Consider the following 21,410-nt stretch of genomic DNA (forward strand, 5'->3'; position numbering starts at 1 on the left):
TTTTTCTTGAGTTGTGATGGTTAAAAGTAGAAGGGAGCTTCTGCAGTGAAAGCTTAGTCCTATTTTGTGAGTTGTCACCCCTGCCAAAGAATATCTCATAAAGCAGTGCTAGGGTAGTGATGCTGTTTTAACTGTGGGCAAGTTCAACTGGAAAGTAAATCCATAGTGAAACAAATCTTTTAATATATGTGGTTTTTGACTTGAACTTCTAAAGGAAATTAAATTTTATTTACAGTTCTTATGAAGCCATTGACTTCCACTGAATCCTGGCACACGTGTGGTATGATGGTGCAAGGTAAGCGAGCTGAGTGACTGTAGGCTTGAACTGGGAAAGGCATTGTTGCAGGGGTGACGAATGCAAACCCACTGACCACAACTGAAGTATTGATTGGGCTTTCAGAACACTGTAGGAAAAGGGCACATAAGGAACATGTGCTCTCGGTTTCTCCCTGAGATTCACGTGTCCCCTGCCTAGGATCACTGCTGCTCAGAAGGAACTCGTCTGTCAGAAATGGTAAGAGTGAACTTGAATCTACAGTTGCCTTAAGAAAGACTGACCAATGTGGCATTGTGTAAGCCTCAAACTTTTGCAATGGCTTGAAACTGCTGGAGTCTCTTCACCTGGAAGAAAAGGTGGGACCAAAGAGATTACTTGCTAAAACTTGTCTGTGTGTTGTTTAATACTGGGGAAAGGAAGAATTACTTCCATTTTGCTCAGCAAAGCAATTGTTCTAATGGGAAGCCTCAGTGAGGAGGGTTCTCTGTTCAATAAGTTATTAAACTGATAGTAGCCTGCTGTAGTACTGTAGCTTTCTTTATCACTGCTCAAATACATGTGCTTATGAAATAATTCAAGCTCATATCTTTTATTTAAAATTAGCTTTTTAGAGCTAACCAAATTTTGAAACTTGTATGAAGAGATTGTAAGAGAAAAGACACTTCAGCATTTCCAATGGGAAGTAGTTATGGTTGTGAGGCTTTCTGATCCTCATAAAAAAGCACTATAAATATCTTAAGGTTGTCATGTGGCCTTTATCTAGGTGGACAGTTGTCAGGATGGGAAGTTTTTGTTGTTTGTAGAGGAGGCCATACCCACCTTGTAGAGACTTGTCTGTGACAGATTTCATCTCTGTTAACAGATTGTTACATTAATGCTTACAGTGTTGTGTGAGGTTTCTTAGGATGAAGAACTCAAAGCAATCAGTAACATTTTCAGATATGCTGTTGTAGCTGCTGTACCAGAGACATGGGGAGCTGTTTTGATTCTCAATGACCGTACTGTAAGTTATCTGTACTCCTGGCTTCTTTGAAATTTGTTGCTCATGTTATTTTGTTATTCTGAATTCTACAAACAGTTTTGTGCTCTAAAAATGCTCTTTGGCCTGCTTCATGCTTTTACAAGCCTCTTACAAATAACATTTCTGGTTACAAAATGTCTCTGTATTTTTATTTGGAAAGAGATCTACACAGGCAAGAGTATACTAATACACCATTAACATCATAACATCATTAAAGTAACAGCTTTTTTTTCAATCTTCAGTCAACTGGTTTGCCCAGAAACCTTATCTCTAGTCTGTCTGTCCTTTCAAAAATGATCAAAGTAATGTAAAAGGAAAGCTAAATGTTTCCCTCAACTCTGTTTTGAACTGAATGGGGGGCATATTCACTTTTTATGCTTTGCTTATCTGCTCTTGTTCCTTGTTGTGGTGTTACAAAAAGTGAAAGCTATTGTAATTATTTAGCATTCCTCATCTGCAATTGCCTTCAGGTTTGGGGTTTTTTTTTAGTCTGGCTATCTTTTCCATGTTGCATGTTTGGTGTAAGGGTTGTACTAGTCACAATTTTTTTTATATTAATTGTGAATGTTACCATATTTTATGGTAGCTCCCACCCTAAAATTAACCAAACTACTCGTTGCTGAGCTGTGTCAAGATGAAAGGGTTTTTTTATTAGAAGATCTTTATTAGATTTGACTGCTGCTTGGTTTATATTTCTCTCATTTCTTACTGTTTGTTGCTCTTTGACATCTTTGTGTACTTTCTGGTTGCTCTGGTGGTAAAGGCAGGGATACACAGAAAACAGAGTTCTCTCTCTGTGACAGTGCTCTTGTTCACCTCTCTACATGTGTTTTACCAACATCCTTCCTCTTCATTTCCATGAATCTTGTGTGCAAACCAAATGGCCAGGGACAAGGAGGGCGTTCACGTGTTTTTGTCATCGTGGCAATAGTTTGAAGGGAGTGAAGGAAGCAGCTTACCCTGTAGTGTAGGAGTAGCAGGTAGGATGGTTTGTGCCTGCCTTGGGGAAGAAGGGCATAAATTGGTGGAGAAGCAGTGGAAAGGGAAAGTGATGTGCTGCTGTTTGCAGCAGGGTCCCTGCTCTGAGGCACAGAGCAGCAGTGTATGAAGCTTGCACTGCAGTGGCCTTGGACAGAAAAGCTCAGTCTGTGGTTTGCCAGTCTTTTGTTTCCTGTGGCTGAGACTGCTGGCACAGAAGCATTGCCTTTTACACTTCAGCTGCCTTTCTAAAAAAAAAAAGTGTAAGAAGGGAACAGGAGCAGCAACAATTCTGTGCTGTCTGCTCCTGGTGGTGTATTTCTGTAAAGTACTTGTTCCCAGCATAAAGTGAGCATTCAATGGCTGTAGGTGAACAGAACTTTGTTTTCTGAGCAAATACACTCAGTCTCATCCCTTGATGAGAATCTGTTTTAAAGAGAATAGCTACTGGAGGAGAGAGAGTATTTGATATTGCAGGAGGAGCAGAAAGAGAGATCAGGAGAATCTTTGCAGAGTTCCCGTGTAACATTGGTTGGTAGGACTGAGATGGGTCTCAGTGTGGCTGTCTGATAACATTTCTTAATTAAGTGCAGAGATCAGATCTAGAACAGAATAAACCTGAAAGAACCTTTTAGTTCAGGTTTTCCCTGTTGTTGCTGTTCACGGCAGCATAAATGCCTTGGTTCAGTCAGGAGCAGTTCAGCTATCAGCAGTGTGTTCCTATTACTTAATGAATAGTGTGTCTTACTGTGCTAATTAAATAATTATACATCTTGCTGCCTTTTAAAAAATACTAAGGGCTGTAAATTCAAGCACTTAAGTGATAAATAATGCTAAAAACTAGTGTTGCCTGTTCAGTTTTGATTTGCCTTTCTTCCATATGCATCATGCTAGTTTTATATGATGGTGGTAATTAATTGCAGGATTTTGTTTTGAGATCTTAACTAACAGAGTGCTTAATTTTGAGCCCAAATATAACTTGGTTATTTTGACAGGACGGTCACAATTAACTTTTTCTCCTCCTTTTATCCAAACTCTGTAAAATTGAGGGATTGTAATGAAGATGACACCTTTTTTCAGGTGGTGTAAATTGCTTTATTTCCATTAGATCTGTTCAGTCATTAGATTTGTGTTCAGCCTAAAGAATTAGATGCTCTGTGCTCTGAAGAAAAGCAGAGTTTACAAAAGACAAGGTGTTTTTTTACGTCTCATAAGAAAAAAAATGCTTTAAAAAAAGTAGTAATTCTGAAAACTGTCTTGAGCATTTCATTAATTGGAAATCTTAAAAAATTAACAGTATGATTTGGTTTTGTAGTATACCAACTCATCGAAATGCTATCTGTTCTAGGGAGGTGCATTTGTTGTTTATTATAGGCGGGGCTGCTTGATCTGCCTATTATTAAAGTTGCCTAATACTTCCTACTGTAAAGACCAGTTTTCAGTTGTTTATAACTCAGAGTCATTTTAGCCGTGTGGGCAAAATATTTGCCTGTTGAGTGTTACATGTTTAGGTGAAAAAAATCTAAAGCTAAAAATTTAAAATGAATTTGCTAACATGTTTTGGAAAAGTTCAGGGAGAACAAACCCACAGGCTAAGGAAAAGTGAAGAGTTTAACTTCACATCCGGACTGGCTCCCAGGTCCTCTGCTGTCCTGTTTGGGTTCTGACTTTTCAAATACAATGCCATTATGCAAGTCTCTTGTTTGGCTTGCTCTTTCCGTCTTTTCCAGAGCACATTTGTGCTCATGACTGGCAGCAATGAAAACAAGTCCCTTTGGCTCCGGCAGAAGCAGTTACAGTCCGAGCGCAAAGCGCTTCCTCGGGATGACCTCAGGGCCGCCCTGACACTCTCGAGGAATGTCCACACTGGCTCAGAGCTGAGCATGTCCTCTCCAGCTGCTGCTAACCCTGCCAAGCAGAGATGTGTGCTCTGATGGGAATTGCCTTTTACTGCACTTGAACTCGTTTCATTCAGTGAATTTTCAGCTTAAATGACTGGGTTCTGGCATTACGTTCCTTAAATTTTCCTTTTGTTCTAATATTACTTTTTTTTAAATTGAGGTGACTAAAGCAGGCTGTCCTGCCAGACCAGTAGGTCACACAGATTTCTGGCTGCAGAACTGTGAGCAGGAATGGTGTAACCCCTGCAACCATGGACCTGGGCCAGAGGAGGCCACCTGGTTCCCCACTCTTCCTCTGGTTCCTGCCTCCCAACATCTGAGCAGACTAAATAGCACAGGTGAGGCACTACACAGGTAAGATAAGATTTTGTCCTGCTGCTCTTGCCTTCCCACCCCTCGTTGTATCAAGGTGTTTTCTCTCTCCTGTGCTCAGCTCAGAAGCTTTGGTGGCTTATTAAGCAGGAGTAAAAGTGAGGTTTTTTCTTCCTCCCTCCCTCCTTTCTCAGGAAAGGAAGAGTTCCTGTTTCCACCTTTGGAATTTGCCTTCTGTATAAAGTAGTGTTGGGGCATGTGGGCTGACTATTAATTGACTTGAGTGAGGTTCTTCACCTTTACTCTTCCTGGGAAAATGTTTTTATTTTAGACATAGGATTCAATCTCTTGATAGAATATTTTAGAACCGTTTGTATTTGTTTGCTGTCTTATCAGTCGATGGTACTTTGGCTTTCGGGCATCCACAACTCACATGCGCTGCTGCCTGGAGCGCTGTAACCCAAGGCTGTGATCACATCTTAAATTCGTCTGCACTTCTCTCACATCGTCCGCTTTGGAGTCACAAGGGGCCCGTCTTGCCTCTTCCCCCGAGCTTGCAGGGCTGAGGAGCGGGGAGCGCCGGGGTGAGGGATGCGGGATGGACCGAGGGATGCGCTTGCTCGGGAGCGTGGGCTGAGGGGGAAAGGCTTCAGCCGTGGAGAGGAGCCCGGTCCTTCCAGCCGGGCGCGCTGCCGGTAGCACCGCCGTCCTGCTCCTATAGAAATAGCTGCTGTGAGTGCGGCGACAGCGTGCGGGCAGGGATGGCTGGATGTGCCGATGGAGCAGCTCAGCCGGAGCTGGCTTAGACCCAGTGCCCCCGGAGGCGCCACTGCGCATCTCCGTTCGCCGCGGCGGCGGCACCGGCGCTGCGTCGCGGGTCGCTCTCCTCCCGCACGGGCTTTTCGGTGGCACGGGCCGGGCAGGGGGATCGAGGCCCCGCTGCCCCGCGGCCGGGCCGCTCCCGGGGCCGCCGCCACCGTCACCGTCACCTGCCGCGGCCCCGCCCGGGCGCGCCTGCGCTGCCCCGCCCCGCGCTCCGGCGGCGCGGCCGGGCCGGGCGCGATGGGAGGAAGCGGCGGCGGCGGCGGCACCGGACCGGGCTGCGCCGCGTGCTCCCGCGGGCACCGAGGTGAGCGGGGCGCGGGGACCCCCGGGCCGGGCGGGGGCTCCGCTGTGCCGGGAGGCGCGGCCGGGCAGTGCGGGGGTGTCGCCGCCATCCTGCGGGGGTCCTTCGCTGCCTCCCCGAGGCGTAGGAGGGGGGAGCGCTCACGGGGAGAAGATGGACTCGCCTTCCCGCGGGACCCCGGGCCCGGCCGGCCCCTGGCACGGCGGGAGGGCCGCTGCCGCCGCTCCGCTCGCACGGCGCTGTCCCGGGCGCTGTCCCCGGCGCTGTCCCGGCTTTCTCCGGCGGGGCGAGCGCTGCCCCCGCCACGTCCTGCGGGGACAGTGGGGTCGGGGCGCTACCACCGGGCCAGGGCGCGTTTCGGGCGGCGGGGTCCGGCGGAGCTGGAGGGCAGCGGGAGCGGTGTTATCCCGGGTGCAGCCGAGCCGCCAGCGCCCTCCGCGGTGCCCCGTGGCCTGCGGCGTCTGTGGAAGGGAATTACGGAGTAAGGATCTGTCGCGGCCCCTCGGGTGGTCCCGGGGGCATGGCCCCCACAGGGCACCGCAGCCTGGCACCTGGTCCGGGCGGAGAACACAGCGGTGCGGCTGGGGCTCCTCCCGTGGGAGCCTTTTTCTGCAGCACCTGGGAGCCCGAACAGAAAATAGCCGGGGTCGAGCCCCCCGGACAAGCCCCGTCAGGTCCCGGCCCGGCCCGGCCCGGCCCGTCCGGCTGGCAGGGACGCGGTGCCGCACAGCGCTTTTGTGGGATGCACTGAGCCGGGAAGTGCAGAGTCGCTGAATAGCGTGAGCTGCGTGTTCCTTGTTACCAGCAGATTTTGGCTGGATCAGGGGATGGTTATTGGCGTTTGCAGCTCCTCTGTCTGCAGTCAGAAACTAGTTGCTCCCTTTGCCTTTTGTAGGGTTGTTCTTGAGACACAGACACCCAAATGCTGTGGTTGGGCTCGGCGTTGTTCTCATGAGAACTTGGAGGGCGCCTGATACAGTAACGTGGGCAGGGGAGAGCATAAGGTGTGAGATAAAGAAAATCAGTCGTATCTTGCAGTATGAATTATGAAATGCACTTCAGTGCGTTGTGCACCTCACCTGTTAATTTGTGTATGCAAACACAATCTGTGTCTGTCTTAGTGGCAACTGCCTTTTTTGCAAGAAACAAATTACTTTAGAGTGCTTTTCTTACCTGGGGAGAAAGTTGTCTCCACCCTCTAACTTTTAAAATTACATTTCCAAGTTAGATTAGCTTGGCTAAAACAATGAATGAGACAAAGAAATAAAATATTTCTTTTATGCCAAATATGGACACAATTAAAACGTGCAGTAAAGATGTTACTTTAGAGCTTTGGTGCTTCTCCGGCTGTTTTGGATAACAAACATGCAACAATGAGGTATAATTGCAACATCTTAAACGTTTGTTCTTTGGTTCATTTTTTTTCCCTTTAATCCTTTGAAAAGTGTGGAGAGGCTCCTTAGGAGTTAAAATTTTGCTTGGCTTCTATTACGCATCCTGGTCTCAGCGTGTCTTGGTAATCTGTAGCTCACAGTTGGAACGGCTGCCTTGTTCCCCACCTCCTCTTGCTGTACTTCCTGCTCAGAGGCACCTGCTGATACCAGCAGGCAGCCCAGAACCTGTCCTGGCTGCCAGCTTCTCTCCTCTCCCACCCACGGTGGTGGTGGGAGCCTCTGCTGGGAAGAGCTTTGAGCTGCTCCTCCGAAGAGGCAGCATGAGAAGGGAATTTTGACCAGTCTCCTGGTATCTGGTAACTCGAGACTGCCATCCTCTCGCAAGCAGGTGACCTCTCTCACCTGGATCGTGCTTATCTGTCAGAAAACAAAGCTGAATGCCAGCCTTTATGCTGTGCCTTTCCTTTTGTGCCTTCCTTCCAAATGCTGATTCCTCCCCTTTCCTGGTTCTGGCTGTTACCTCATCTAAAGCAGTACGGGGCTCATTGGATTGAAAACAGTTTTTCCTGTTCTATCTATCTTTACATCTAGGTTGGGATGTTTTCTTCCCCGTGCCTTCTCCCCTCCTTTCACTAGGAGTGTCTCTTGTCTAGCGCAGGAGCGCTCAGGTCTGAGATCAGTCATTTTCCACTCCTGTGTGTTAGTGCTGGGACTCTGATGATTCATCTCCTACAACTCTGTTCCATTAGGATTTGATCCTGTTTTTCCTAAAGCACATGGATTTATTGAAAGTCTCAAAATGAGGTTCTTGACTGTTGCCTGGGGCATGGTCGGTCAGTCTGTCTGTGTCTGTTTTTAAACTTTTTTTGGTGAATGTGTGGGAACCCAAGTTAGAAAATAATAATGTTGAATACTGCTTTGTATGATGGTGGAAAACTAGCTAATACATTTTTCATTTTTAAATAAGTAGTAGGGAGGAAAAGTGTTTTTCCTATTTCTTTAGTATTTCTTTAAATTAATGCAACACTTAATTGCTTTGAGTGGTTAATCTCCTTCCACCACCTTGCACCTGCTTTTTTATGCCTCTCTGCTTCTATGATCATGAATTTGGGAGGAGAGGCGTGAACATGCAGAGCCCTGTAATAGCAGCTGGGTATTAATGCTGACTTAAATTTGAAACACTCTATCCTGATCCACTTTCTTTGTAGCTTCTCTCCTTTTTACCATGCCATTAAAATATTTTTCATCACGCCTGTGATTTAAACCTCATACAGGCTTTTTATATATGTTTTCTATTCTTGTAAACGCACGGACAATGTAAGGTATGGGAACGGAAAATCTGAAGCAGGAGAGAGGAGCTCATTGCTACCTGAGCACGGTTTTGAGAAGAAAAGGTACAGTGGATGATTTTGTGTTGTTTTCCATTGATTTCGGTGAAGCTGTGAGTGTCTGAGTCCTTGCAGACCAAGAGAGAATTTACCCTAAGGCTTTTTTCTGTGACTTGGGTCTGTTTGTTCTTGTACGGCCTAGTGATGGATCTCTGGCAAAAATAGTGAAGTTTTTTCATCACTATTATACAATGTCAAATTGATCTGGGTTGCTATTAGCTCCGTGTGAACCCTGCTGAGGAGGCATACCACTAAGTCAGTGCCAAATTTCTGATTTGATGTTGTTCTTGTGCCAGGGCATTACTTGAGCTTTTTCTGGTGAGGTTTCCTGAGACTGAGTTTTCCTCAGGGGCCTGTTTGTCTCCTATCTAAGTTTGCATTGTGTGCCATCTTTGAATTTTCAGGTTTTTTTCTTGTAAATTCCCAAATTTTTTTTTTTTTTGAGATAGCTTCCAAATTTCCATAAAATCATGAGATTCCTCATTGGTATGTATTTGAAACACTTTAGTTTTTCTCTGAGACTTATGAATTAAATCTGTTTCAATAGATTGAATTTGTTAAAAGTGTGGGGTTTGTGGAACTCGTGCTTTTACCTGAAGGTTTGCTGCTAATAACAGCATTTTTATTTAGACGCTAACAGTATAAAAAAAGTGCTAAAACCCACTGTGATTCCTGTTGTTTTATGAGATAATCCAGAGGTTAAAACTTCCCAAAGTATTTAAAGCTTTGCATATGTGCAATGCTTAGGATGTGTAGGGTCCTGTTCCACCTACCAGCTTCTCTGTCCTTTCTCTCTCTCTGTTATTGAACTGGCACTGTTAACCTGGATGCTGAAGTAAATTATCAAGGACAGCTTGATCAAACTGTGGTCTTTCTTCTCTGTGTGTATTTTGGGAGATAGTGCAGCCAAACCAATAATACTTTTAAGTTCATGCTCAGCGAACACAGAGACTTAAGGGACTGTACACTATTTTTGCCCTTATTTACGTTTATGTGAAAAATAAAAAGGCAAAAAAAGTAGTACACTAGGCTAGACTGTTTAAATTATCAGCAAATTTTTAGCTATTTTTATGCAGTTTGGGTTTGAACCATGGTTTAGAAGATTCAAACAGGGTCTGTTTGATGCAGTCAGTACCATAGTTAGTACTGTGTGCAGTCAGCTTTAAAAGCATACCTGAAATTAACAGTGGAATAATATTTTTTTAATAATTTGACATAACTATATTCTTTTACAAAATTGCACTGAATGGAGATTAATAGGTAGTTTTGATACCCACTGTGGGTGATTTAGAGGTATTCTTGTGTTTAAATATGTTCTTGAAATCTAGGCACCTGAAGCTGTTTGAAATCTTGGTGTGGATAAACATTAAACTACTGTCCCATGAAAGGCTTTTGAGTCACTAAATTTCCCTTCTGGATTGAAAACTTGATAGCTGTTGTGCCTTTGGTGTCTTTTCAGCGCGAGGGACAGTGTCCAGTGTCTGTGATCTGAGTGTCCCTGTTGTCCTTTGTCGCAGGTTGCGGAGATGGTGCAGTCCCCTCTTGTGCTGCCGCTGCTGGCAGATAGGGTTTGAGAGGGCGTGATCCCCGCGGCTGCTGCGCCAACTGTTCCATGCTCCAAACCCATCCAAGGAAGTAACACTCTCCCCTTCGGGGAGGCTGTAAAATGCATGTTATGAATTGTCTCTCCTTGGTCAATGATAAAGAAAATGGGGCAATTCCAGTTGCGACGGGATTAATGAGTGAGGATACGACGACGGCGCCTCAACTTTCTCAGCCTGCAGCATCGTCGCCCCCCGCGCCATGTCCCCTCACAGGGGCTCCCCCAGCCCCTCCGCTCCCCCCGGGAATGCCACCCCCTCCACCACCCCCTCCTCCACTGCCTGGCCCCAGCATACCCCTGCCTCCACAGCTGGTCAATGGGCACGACAGCCATGGCAAAAAAAAACGAATGCGGAGTTTTTTCTGGAAAACCATCCCTGAGGAACAAGTCCGTGGTAAAAACAATATCTGGACAATTGCTGCACGACCACAGTATCAAATTGATACGAAGACAATTGAGGAACTTTTTGGGCAGCAGGAGGAAGCCAAACCCCAGGACTCCCGAAGCCGATCTTTAAAATCTTCGTTTAAAGAGACTAAAGAGGAGGTAAGAATTAAAGTAAAACCTCTTTTTTTACATAATGCTGTAGGAGTGGATGTGAATTCTGCCTCGCCTTTTTCTCTTTCTCTGTCATGTTTCATCCTTACGGCAAATTTGTCTTGATTCAAAGGAGAGGGGAATGATGGGAAACATAAACTCTTTGTTCTTAGTGGCACATATTTGTTTTTCAAAGAGCTAACTGTGTTTTATTATTTTTACTTGCTAAGTGCTGTGATTTGATCACCTGTTAAAATAAATATGAATAAGCAGAGGGAGCTGAAAGCATCTGTATTTACTCATGTTGGATAGCCCTTGAGTTTCCAGTGTGGAACACAATTGTATTGTCTCTTCAACTCCTGCTCTGTGTCTGTGATGCAGGCAAGATGTTGCACATGCAAACATGTACCAGGCAGGGGAGAAGAGGGTCCTGTTTGCAAGGGTTAATGCTGTATTTGCCCACAGTATCCTGGAGACATCAGGAAGGGAAGTGCCAGTATGGCAGCAAGGATACAGAACATAATATAGTGATTAAGGGTATTTGTTATTTGATAAATTTAAAGTTTCCACTTTCGTAAACATGACTTTTCTGCTAAGAAAAACTTTACTTCATCCTCCCTGCTTTTTCTGGACATGAAGATAACCTTCCAGGAAAGTCCCAAGATTGCTGCTGATTTCTGTTCAGGTGGCGAGTACTCTCAGGTTCAGACACTCTCCAGGGAAGTGATAAGTAGCTTTTCTAGTTCTTAAATCCTCATTTATAGACAGCCTCTTTGTGAAGCCTGAATTGAATTGTCTCAAGTGATCTTTCTCTAAAGTAATTGGAGGGCTGAAATGCAGATTTAATCACTAGTGTGTGTCTACATACATGTTGGCTTGTAAACAAAATACAGAGGGCATGCTGTTAAGAGATGTAACAATGCATCAATTTTTAGTGAGAAAATAGGGACATGAAGTTGCTGATATCTTGCAGGATTCAGGAGATGTCAAAATAAGATCAGAAGGGACAAGATGAGAAACCAATGCACTGATAGTATGCATGTTGTACATAGTGAAATTTAAGGTTTAAGATGGCATGTGTATCGTAGGCTCTGAAACCTGATGTTGGGAGGTAGTAATTGGGGCCATCATCAGAGGTAGTCATTAACATGTTCAGGCTATGTTCATCTTTGAATCAGGAGTGTAGTGAGTGCACTTCCTGTGCTGAGAACAGACGTACAGAGTTCTGGCCTCCTGCATTTCCTCAGAGGCTCCCCCTTTCAGGACTGCTGTGTGATAAAGATCTAGTTCTAGTAAATATTACAATAAGTTTCATAAACTGAATGTGGCCCATAGTGTGCAGTAGGTAGGTCAGAGAAAACCCCAGTGTGCTCTAGAACTCGTGCAGTGGTAGAGATTAAAATCAGAGACCTGCCAAACAAGGGATTCTCCAAGATACAATGCCTTGGAAACAAAACCCTGCCTTGCTGAAAGTTATGGTTTTCCTGCATCTGTCTGGAGCTGATATGGTGGTGCAGTGCATTGGCACTGCTTGATGCCTGTGCACCCTGGCTCAGGGCTCCCATGGTGACTCTGCACGTGGCAGGTGGTGAGGCAGCAGGACTGGCTCTGAGTGATGCCACTTAAGTGACAAAATGTTCCACTGGCTCGCTAAGCTTTGTCAGGCATGCTGCAGCAGTGTGTCAGTGGTGAGCAATTTCTCATGTGCTAATGGACTTTGCAGTCCTATCTGCTTAGCAAGGAGGGAAGGAGATAATCCTGAGGAGCCGTGTGTTACTGGAAATACAGATGGGCAGCAGCTCACATGCCTCATCTGCTGCAGGCCTGGTTCAGCAGGGGCTGGGGATGGGAGCACAGGCCTGGTTTGTGACTCCATGGATTGTCAGCCGCCTTTGATTCTTTCAGCATGGATGGCTATCCTCAGCTCACTCTGGTAAAACCAACAGAGGCTGACAGGAGCTGGGATGTGAGGAATCTGTGTGACCTGGTGGAGAGTGTGCTGGTGTGGGGCTGAAGGAGCTCTAGTTCTGCTTTTGGCTGTTTCATAAACCGGCAGGGCCAGGTGGACCAGACATTTTGAGTTTCAGTACCTCTGTTCCTTTTGTGTATGACACAGTTGATTTTAGTGCTTTATGGTCCAGCAAAGAAAAATGTTCTTAGAAGTTTACATAGTGGAATTAGCCTAGTTGGCATCATATATCAGCAATGAATTTTCAAGACAACTTCAAGTGCATAAACTCAACTTTTACTTAGATCCAAATCTGAAAAAAGCAGCATGTGTCCGAAGTGCTGTACAGAAGGGCAAGGCAGGAGAGTGCTCTGTTGTCCCTATGGCCTCCCTTTTGGTGCAAGGTGTAGCTTCAGTGGAAGGGGTGAAGAGTTACTCTTCAGCCAGTGTTGAGGGCACTGCCCTACAGACTGTGGAGGAGATTTGGGGTTTCATACCTTTGCCAGAGATCACTGTTGATTATGAAATTATGAGCAATTTTGGTAAGAGTTCTATGCATGTAGGAGCTTACAACACTGCATGTCCTTTGAATTCCTCACTCCACAGAGAATTCATATGTAACGTCATCATTATAACAGAAGTCCCTTCTGAGGCTTGAGTCAAACTCCTACAGCAAATGCTTTCCTTTTTGTAAACAAGCCCTCACCAAACCCTTAGGAGATTAATTAAAATGTTTCCTTGACTAAAGGCTTAATTTGCCCTATGGTTCCATGTAATTTGAGGCTCTGAAAAATAGGGGGTGCAAGGTTAAGTTTACACGCCAATTTACTTTCCCCATCCTTCAGTGGTGTCCCAGTGTGGCACAGCAGGCACTCAGCCAGGCTGTAGTTAGCCTGGCAGCAGAGTGGGCAGAACAGCTTCTTGTCAGCCAGAGGAACTGCTCTTGCTTTCTCCTTCCAACCGTGCCTCTGCTCCTGTCTCTCACCTCACCCCACCTGTCCGCTGCCTCTGGACAGATATTGGATCATGTAATACACATATTACACCCTCTGTAAACGTATTTAAGTAAACAGCTCAGCAGAGTGCTGTGGGGCTCTTAGTTTGTTTTCTACTGGAGCAGTTTCTGCTCTTTGTGTGAGGTTTAATGACTTTGAGGAAGGATGCAGTGAATTCCAGAACCTGTGCAAAGGGACCATGGGAGGAGGAGAGAGAAGGAAGATGGAAGGAGTGAACAGGATGTCTCTTGCCCCCTCTCCTAGATGCGCCTTATCTGTTTTCCCTGTGCTGGCTCTGATGCTTGTTCCACCTTCTTGAGAGCTGATTCAACCTGTTAATCCAGAGAAGAGCTATCAGCAAGAACCAAATGAGATGAGTACCAGTGCCTGCCTAAGGGAAAAAGCAGGCTAGGAACGTGACATGCAAGGATGACACAGAGTGGGGCAGCCCTTTAGTAAGCTGCTAGGTTCACTCTGCTGCATCGTGACTGCGGGCATGGAGTGATGGTTGCTATGTTGTAATGTGAAGTGGAGGCTGAAGCAGGATGTTATTTATATGCTTCCTAACCTTCAGCACCCAGCCTGAGCCACCAGGCTGTTCCATGCTTGCTGTAATTTGTAAACTCTGTCCCACCATGTGAAATCCCATTATTCTTGGGCAAAGAAAACCTACAAAGTTTTGTTTTACTGATCTGTTATAAATCCACTTAGTTGTGTTTCTCTTCCTCATTGATGATTTCATGTCAAGAAACTCCTGTTGCATCTCTCCAGTCACTACAAAGTCAGTTTTGATGTGGGTCTTTTTGTGTCTCCAAGAACACTCCTCTGAATCTTTCGTATTGATTGCGAATTCGTGTTGGGATTACTCTTACCATCCACACAACTTCACCATGGTACTCAGGCTAATTTTCCCCTTCTCATAGCGCCTTGATAACTGTGGTGAATTAACATTTGTCAAATTGAGACCTGTGTGATCTGTGCCTGCTGCAGCGTTTGGAAATATGCTGGGTTGAATACTCTGATGATGAGAAGTGGAATAATGAGTGAATTGCTGTCCTTGGTTTAGAGATTGCACTGTTTATAAAGTAGTTGTGGGAAGTGATGGCAAGTGACTTGTGATGTTTTACATGGGCTTGCAAAGTACAGGTATGGAGGTGGTGGAAAGTATCTGAGAGAGTTGTAGTATTTCCAGTTTCAGAGAGTAGAGGATGAGAATGGAGAAAGCTCTCCTGAATTTATCTAAAGTAAATCATAATAAACCATATGAGAGGTGGTTTTTTTGCTATGGAGAATCCCAGTGGGACTAGGAATGCCTGTTCCCAGTTCTCAATTATAGTCCAGTGTAACTTTTTGAGTCAAGAAGTCCAGGGGTATTACTGGTGGACAGCGCTTCAAAACCTCTTTGGGTGGCAAACAGAGACCTGAAACGTGCTGTGCCGGCAGCAGCGTTGATGGCGTGTGTGAGCAGAAGACAGGAGCAGACTGAGCAGAATTTAGAAAAAGCTGTGGTAATGTTCAAAGGGTAAAAAGCAACAGCAGACAGTGCTCTGCGTGAACAAATTTAAATGAAATCTCGGTGGAGAAGAGTAGACATTGTGAACAGATGTTCAGGCTGAGGTTATGAATCTAATATGCAACTGAATGTGGGATGGAAGGTAGTGTATTTGTGTGCAAGGAGTAGGAACTTGTATTTATGGAGTATCTGCCAGGTTCCCTTTTCTCCTCCTTGTGCTCTCATCTGGAAACTCCTTGAAGGTAGTTATGCAATGACAGCAGTTTCAAACACTTCTGATAAGCTTGAAGTAGACACCAAGCAAAGAGTGACCACAAAGTGAGACTTGTTCTGATTGTGTGGTTAAACAAGAAATCAGAGAAAAAATAGAGTACAGCCATATACAGAGCAAGAAGTGTATGTAAAATCCCGGTACTTAACAACAGCTGTGACATTTTTTTGTTGTGCTGATAAGACAAATGCAGCTGTATATGTTCCCCTTTGTTATTTTTCTTCGAGGGAAGATATTAAAAAAAATTATGTAATTTGTTTGAGGTTGTACTGTAAATCTGAGTTGTGCCATGGAAAACAAAGGTTTACTCATCTGATGATCAGTCTCCTTGTAACAGTTACTGACTGTGATTTAAAAAATGTACACAAGATTAACTCTGAACATGCTTAAAAACCCCAAACAAACCAAAAGCCAAATAATGGTAAAGCTTATAGGCTTAAACTAGTAAGTACAGAGAAACCAGAGAACTGGGGGTGACCGGAGCAATTGGAGACTGGAGCTGCAGTTAGAGAGGTCAGTGAGAGGTCTCTGCAGTAAAACATTTGAAAAAGATTAGATACTGCAGGGGGAGAGATATTTGAACCTGTCCTGTGTTAAGGGGCTTTTCCTTAATGATCTGTTGGGGGCCTCTCAACTCTTAAGATAACAGGAGAATAAACCACAATCTGCCCCCTTATCTCTGCCTATGCTGAAACTGAAGGGTTTCAGACTACCAATCATCTAATTAAAACTAATATGCTGATATTTCCTGTGTTTTCTAGTCTTCACTGTTTTCAGGAGAGAGGAAATTCCAGAATTTCAGAAAACTTTTCAATATGAGTCACTATTTTCAGCAGACGAAGAGGCTGTCTCCTGGGTGTATGTTGAGGATAGCCCATTAATCATCCCTATATTTTCACTGTCACCAGCTGACTGCAGGCTAATTCAATTTCGTGATAATGCCAATGTTGCATTTATATATCTACTTCTAATCTGAGCACTGTCACAAAGGTCAAAATGCCTTTCCAGTTGTCAAAACCACAAACACATGCGAGTCCCACAGTAGTCTTCAACATCTATGGGTACTGAGCTCTTTTATTGTAGCCGTCAGGTGGAACTGTTCAGGTGAAACAATCCTCTAGTCCTTGTAAATCTCATGACTTCTATAGCTGCTATCACCAAAATAGCTGTGGTAAAATTTTAACCTTAAGGACACAATTTGCTAAAACAGGCCAAACCTCTCAGGTTTAAACTTGTGTGCTGTTACAGGAAGAAAAATAAAAGAGGCACTTTGATTTTAAAATTTTTTACAAAATTAAGGGGAAATATTGTGGGGTGGGTTTGGGTTTTTTCCTGTCTGCCTAATCTTCAGAATTATGTATGTAAGATGATACAGCAAACCAACTTTGAAGTACAAAGCTGGGAGAGCTTATTTTATTATGGATTTCTGTTTGCTTGTGGGTAAGCAAACAGATTTGAGCATTTCGTGTTTCAGGGCTTGATTCAAGATCGACTTACTTATTTTCCCCTGAGTCAATGTGGCTGTTAGTTGGCATGAATTAAATCAGTAATGCACCTGATCTCTGCTTAGAAATCACATTTCTGCTTTTCTGCTTAGAAATCCCATCCTCACATTTGTCACAAAACCTCTGAATTTACATGGGTTTTGAAGTGTGGTGTTCACTACCCTTGGGGCCTTCAAATGCAATATAGTGTATTACCTGATAAGCAACATTTTGCAGATGCAGGGTTATGAAATAAGCAGGAAGAATGTTTTTACTTTGTAATGAAATAGAAATATTGATTCTTTCCTTCATTAAATGTCGCTATGGAATTTTTTGCTTCACTTGGAGAAAGGTGATGCGAGTGTGCTATATATTTCCCTGGTAAAAACTAGTTTTGTAGTATATGAGCTTTGTTGATAAGAAGTGACTCTGTATTTATTTGGTCTGGGATTTGGTGCAAACAGTTATCTGTAGCAATTTAAGAAATGATATCTGCATTATATGCTATTTTCTTAGGTATTGTTAGATTAATCTCTTGTTTTCTCTCTCAGGTTTCCATTTTGGATGCAAAACGAAGTATGAACATTGGGATATTTCTCAAACAATTCAAAAAGTAAGATTCTTTGTAGTTCTCATAAAATATATACATTGTGCTCCGTGCTTGTGGAGTTTGCAGTTTTATGCAGTTTTCTCAAAAGTAATTTGGCATAATTTGTTTTCTAATATGTTCAGTTGTGAGTTTATGACTTAGCATCAGAGTTTGCTGATATTAAGCAGTTGAGGTGAGTTTTCAGGTATGGTTAAGGGAAGCCCTTTTACCTCATGTAGCAGTGCTTGTGAGCTGACTTTTGCTGGCTTCCTCTCTTTGTAAACAATTAGAAAGGGGCAATTGCAGCAATGTTTTCAAGCTGTTCCATTGGTGTCTGTATTCACTGATAACGTTGCCCTTCGGTAAAGGCATCACTGAAAATGGTGTCAGAGCAGTGCTGCTGTGGACACCGATGCATCCACAGCTTCTTTATAAATCTGTTGAGTAGCCCAGGCGTGGTTTTTTCAATCTGTCTAACTGTTCACCCTGCAAGTGTTAGAAATACGTGTGCTCAATTGTTTTTTCAAGGTCTGCCGAATCCATCATTGAAGATATTTATCATGGAAGAAGTCAGCCCTATGGTTCTGAACTGCTACATGAATTTCTTAAATTATTACCAGAAGCAGAGGAGGTAAATCATGGTTTTATGTGGAGCTTATTTTTTGTAGAGTTCTGCTGACTGGGATTCCAACATGAAGTTCTGTAAAAGAGGAATCTCAACACCTTCCTGAGGCTAGGGAAGAGGGAACAGGGAACCACTGAGTGCAAATGTTTAATCTTCGTTTGACTTGTGGTATTGAGGTCACAGTATAGTCATTCCCTTCAAGTAATTTCACCTGCTTTTAAGGAGTTGATAAGACATGTTTTGTTTTTATGATGTCCCTTTTGTCCCATAAACAACAAGACCTGGAGCCTTCCTGTGTGCAGATAACTGCTCTAGGGAGTTAGAAAATTCAGAATTGAAGTGTATTCTAAGCAAACAAATTTCACTCCTTTGGCACCTGCCTCATGCCTTCCCATTGCAGTGCCTGTGAGTTGAATATTGGTAGCCCTGTGCTACTTAGTGCCTTTTTGCCTTCTGGTTCACTGCCTGCTTGGTTCATCTGGGTCTGTTTCCCGCCTGGTTACTGGTTTTCAATAGGGCAGAAAGGCAGCTCCAACATTCAGCACCCATGGGACTTGCTACCATGGCTTAGTGCTCAAAGGAGACGTGTTAGAAGGCACAGAATTGCCAGCAGTGCCTTCTCAATGTTCCTGTGATCACCATATGACCAACATCCAAGCACAGCCTTCTCCCCTCCTATCCCAAACTTCAGGTCTATTCACATGATTAAAGAGGTGAAGCTTCATCAACTGACCTGGGAGCCCTGCTTAATGATGTACAGTTCCTTGCCTGCTCACTGTTGGCACTGACCCATTTGTGTGTACTTGAGAGAAATGTAAACCACAAACCTGACAAAATTAGCATTAGAATTGCTTGGGTGCTTCACATCAAAGTGAGTGGCTGAAACTTGGGAAATTGCTAAGTTAAGGTCCATGTATAGCTCAACCTCAGCTCACATGCTTTACCACTTCAAGGTCATACTGCCAATGCACTTTGTTTCCTCTGTGCAGCAGCAAATCTCAGATCCAGTCATGAGTAGAACGTGTTACAGTCTTTTGCTCTCAAATTTATGACCCTAAATTGAGCTGCTTTTGCAGACAATCTTGTAAAAATTGTGTTATGTTAGTATACTTGATTAACATATCTCTTAGATTTGGGAGGATATCAACAAGTTGAAATGTAATCAATCAAAAAAAAATAGGTGACAGTAGTTCTGGGACCTCAAAACCATTCCCTCTTCCCTCTTTGTTTGCATTTTAGTACATATTCCATTATATAAACAGAATTTATCTCCTTCTTCTGAAAGTCAGACAGAGGAGAACAGTGGAGTACTAATTTGAAAAAGAGTGACTCCTTGTTAACTTTGTGTATAGTCAGAAAATTAGACTGCAAGAAAAGTACTTTTTCATCTTTTCCTCTTTCTGGCTTAGATATTGGTTGTTATTTTATGACAAGTAGAAAATCTTTCAGCTAGTGTAGTGTATGTGATGTAAATGTTGTCATTCAGCTAGAATTGTTTAAGTTGTTTATCAGTTTTGTATCAGTTTATAAGTTGTTTATCAATTTTGTCTGCAATGGTCAACTAGATGCATTAGCTATCCAATAGGTACTGCTAAGAGTGAAAAAATGTGTTTATTTATTTGACAACAGATTTGACAACAGGTCTGTCACTCAGGTTAGTGGGGCCAGAGGATTTAAGAAGTACTTTTAAGGAATCACTTGAGAAATTAATAGAAGATATTCTATGATACAGGAGGGTATTAGAAATAAAGGGGCATTAGACATGAGATTTGTTGCTATTCCCAAGGGAAGGCTGGGAAGAGGCTGCTTTCCAGTGTGCAGGTGTTTGTATGTATTTAATTAATTGCATGTATCAGAAACATGAAAGACTCTCTTTGTTACTCTTCTCATAATTGTTGAACTGTTTTGGATTTTTCCCTTTGAGAGCTGGATGGGTGGTGGCAGGCAAGACAGGGATGTAAGGGCCTGATGCTTCCACTGGTATGGAAAAATCTTTCCATGCTTTCATGTCATCATGCATGGTGTGGTCTAAGAATAAATGGGTCCAGTAACTCATTTACTACAGTAGTTTCTAAAATTTTAGTGTAGACAGTTAAAAATTTTGTTCTTTTTAGGAGCCGCAGAGCTTTTTGGGTTTTTTTCACCATTTTTTCTCTAAATGTATGTTCATTGTTCTCCTGCTATATCCTCTTACTTTTTCTTAGTTTATTGTCTGCATCCTAGACTGAATACCTCTCTCCTAGAATAGTGATTCACCATTTGCTAAGGGAAAGGCATCAGGAGCTTACAGCCCCACATACAAATAATCCAGAACCACTAGAGATACCAGGTGAAGTGGTGTTATTTGTTCTGTGTTCCCTCTTCTGTTTAATACTCCCTAATTCCTTCTTTGTCATATCACATGAGATAGCTTTAGCAAGCTGTCATCACATAGGCCTGTCCTTGCACAATGTTGCACCCATCCTCAGCAAGGATTCCCTGGGATTGCCCTTTCCATACTTCCTGTTCTCCTAAGGACCTGCTTTGTTGTTGTAAGAGTTGAGAATTGCTCTGAGCAGGTCCTTGAGCACTCGGGTCCTGAAAGCAGCTATTCAGTTACCAGAGCAGACTGTCTTGCTGCAACCATGGGTGGGCTTCTGCACTTCCTCTTTGTGTGCTCTTCCAGCAGCTCAGGTATTTGCTGACACATTTCCCTCTATGCACAGGTTTCTTGCAAGCTGCAGTGAGGACCAAGTGCCTTCTGTAGGCTCTGCACCAGTAACTGTGCTTTGAGATGCTTTCTGCTTTTTCTTTTCTATTTTACCATAAATCCTTAGTCTGTAAAAGTGAAAGGAGGGAGGGGAGTGCCTTTCCTCCTCATAGCTGTAGAAAGGGAAACTCTGGACTATTTTGTTTCTTCTTTTTTACCAAGAAGTTAAAGTTTACAGTTTACCTGGTGTGAATAAGCACCAGCTTTGTACTCCAATTGTATCTTATCTAGAAGTGTTGTGATATCCAGTCACACTACCTGAATGTGCTCCATGTCTCTTGTTTGACTTTTGTGACATATTTCAGATCGTTTCAGTTCATTGTATCTCAAGCACCTGATGGTATTCCAGCTCTTTGACAATGGAGGCTAGGTCCTTGGGCTAGCAAATACATTTAACTTAGGTTGTCTTGAAAATTATTCTATTTGCGCTGTTGTAATGTGGCAGCTCTATTTGCATGCAGAAATAGGTGTCAGTACTACTAATTTCTCGCTGTTTTCTACAAAAAATTCCAACAGCTATCAAAGTTGTGGAGATTTTCACATGTAAATGGCAAATACAGGCTCCTTACTGAATATTTTTCTCAAACTATCAAGACTATTAACTAATAAGACTATTATTGAAATATTGGCACTGCTGTGAAGTATTTCCTACAACTTAAAATGTTTGGGTATTTTCAAATGTTTAATTTGAAAAACTTG

At 43.5% G+C, this 21,410-nt stretch overlaps 1 protein-coding gene across 4 annotated transcripts in view; it reads left to right on the forward strand.

Annotated features, from left to right (window-relative positions):
* The first annotated feature begins 5,055 nt into the window (after positions 1-5,055).
* Positions 5,056-21,410, forward strand: part of FHDC1 (FH2 domain containing 1) — a 37,172-nt gene continuing 20,817 nt past the window's right edge. The window contains exons 1-4 of one of the 4 annotated variants that reach the window (XM_071431890.1): positions 5,056-5,073; positions 9,915-10,546; positions 17,300-17,361; positions 17,866-17,968. In XM_071431890.1, coding sequence (XP_071287991.1) covers positions 10,064-10,546; positions 17,300-17,361; positions 17,866-17,968 — 648 coding nt within the window. In that variant the 5' untranslated portion in view covers positions 5,056-5,073; positions 9,915-10,063. Of the gene's footprint in view, positions 5,074-5,206; positions 5,222-5,384; positions 5,619-8,331; positions 8,404-9,914; positions 10,547-17,299; positions 17,362-17,865; positions 17,969-21,410 lie in introns of those variants that run through there. The other 3 variants (XM_071431891.1, XM_071431888.1, XM_071431889.1) reach the window with 3 other exon arrangements.

Source organism: Agelaius tricolor, unplaced genomic scaffold (genome assembly GCF_023055355.1).
Source record: "Agelaius tricolor isolate 1412-34295 unplaced genomic scaffold, bAgeTri1.0.p SCAF_8, whole genome shotgun sequence".
Lineage (NCBI taxonomy): Eukaryota > Metazoa > Chordata > Aves > Passeriformes > Icteridae > Agelaius > Agelaius tricolor.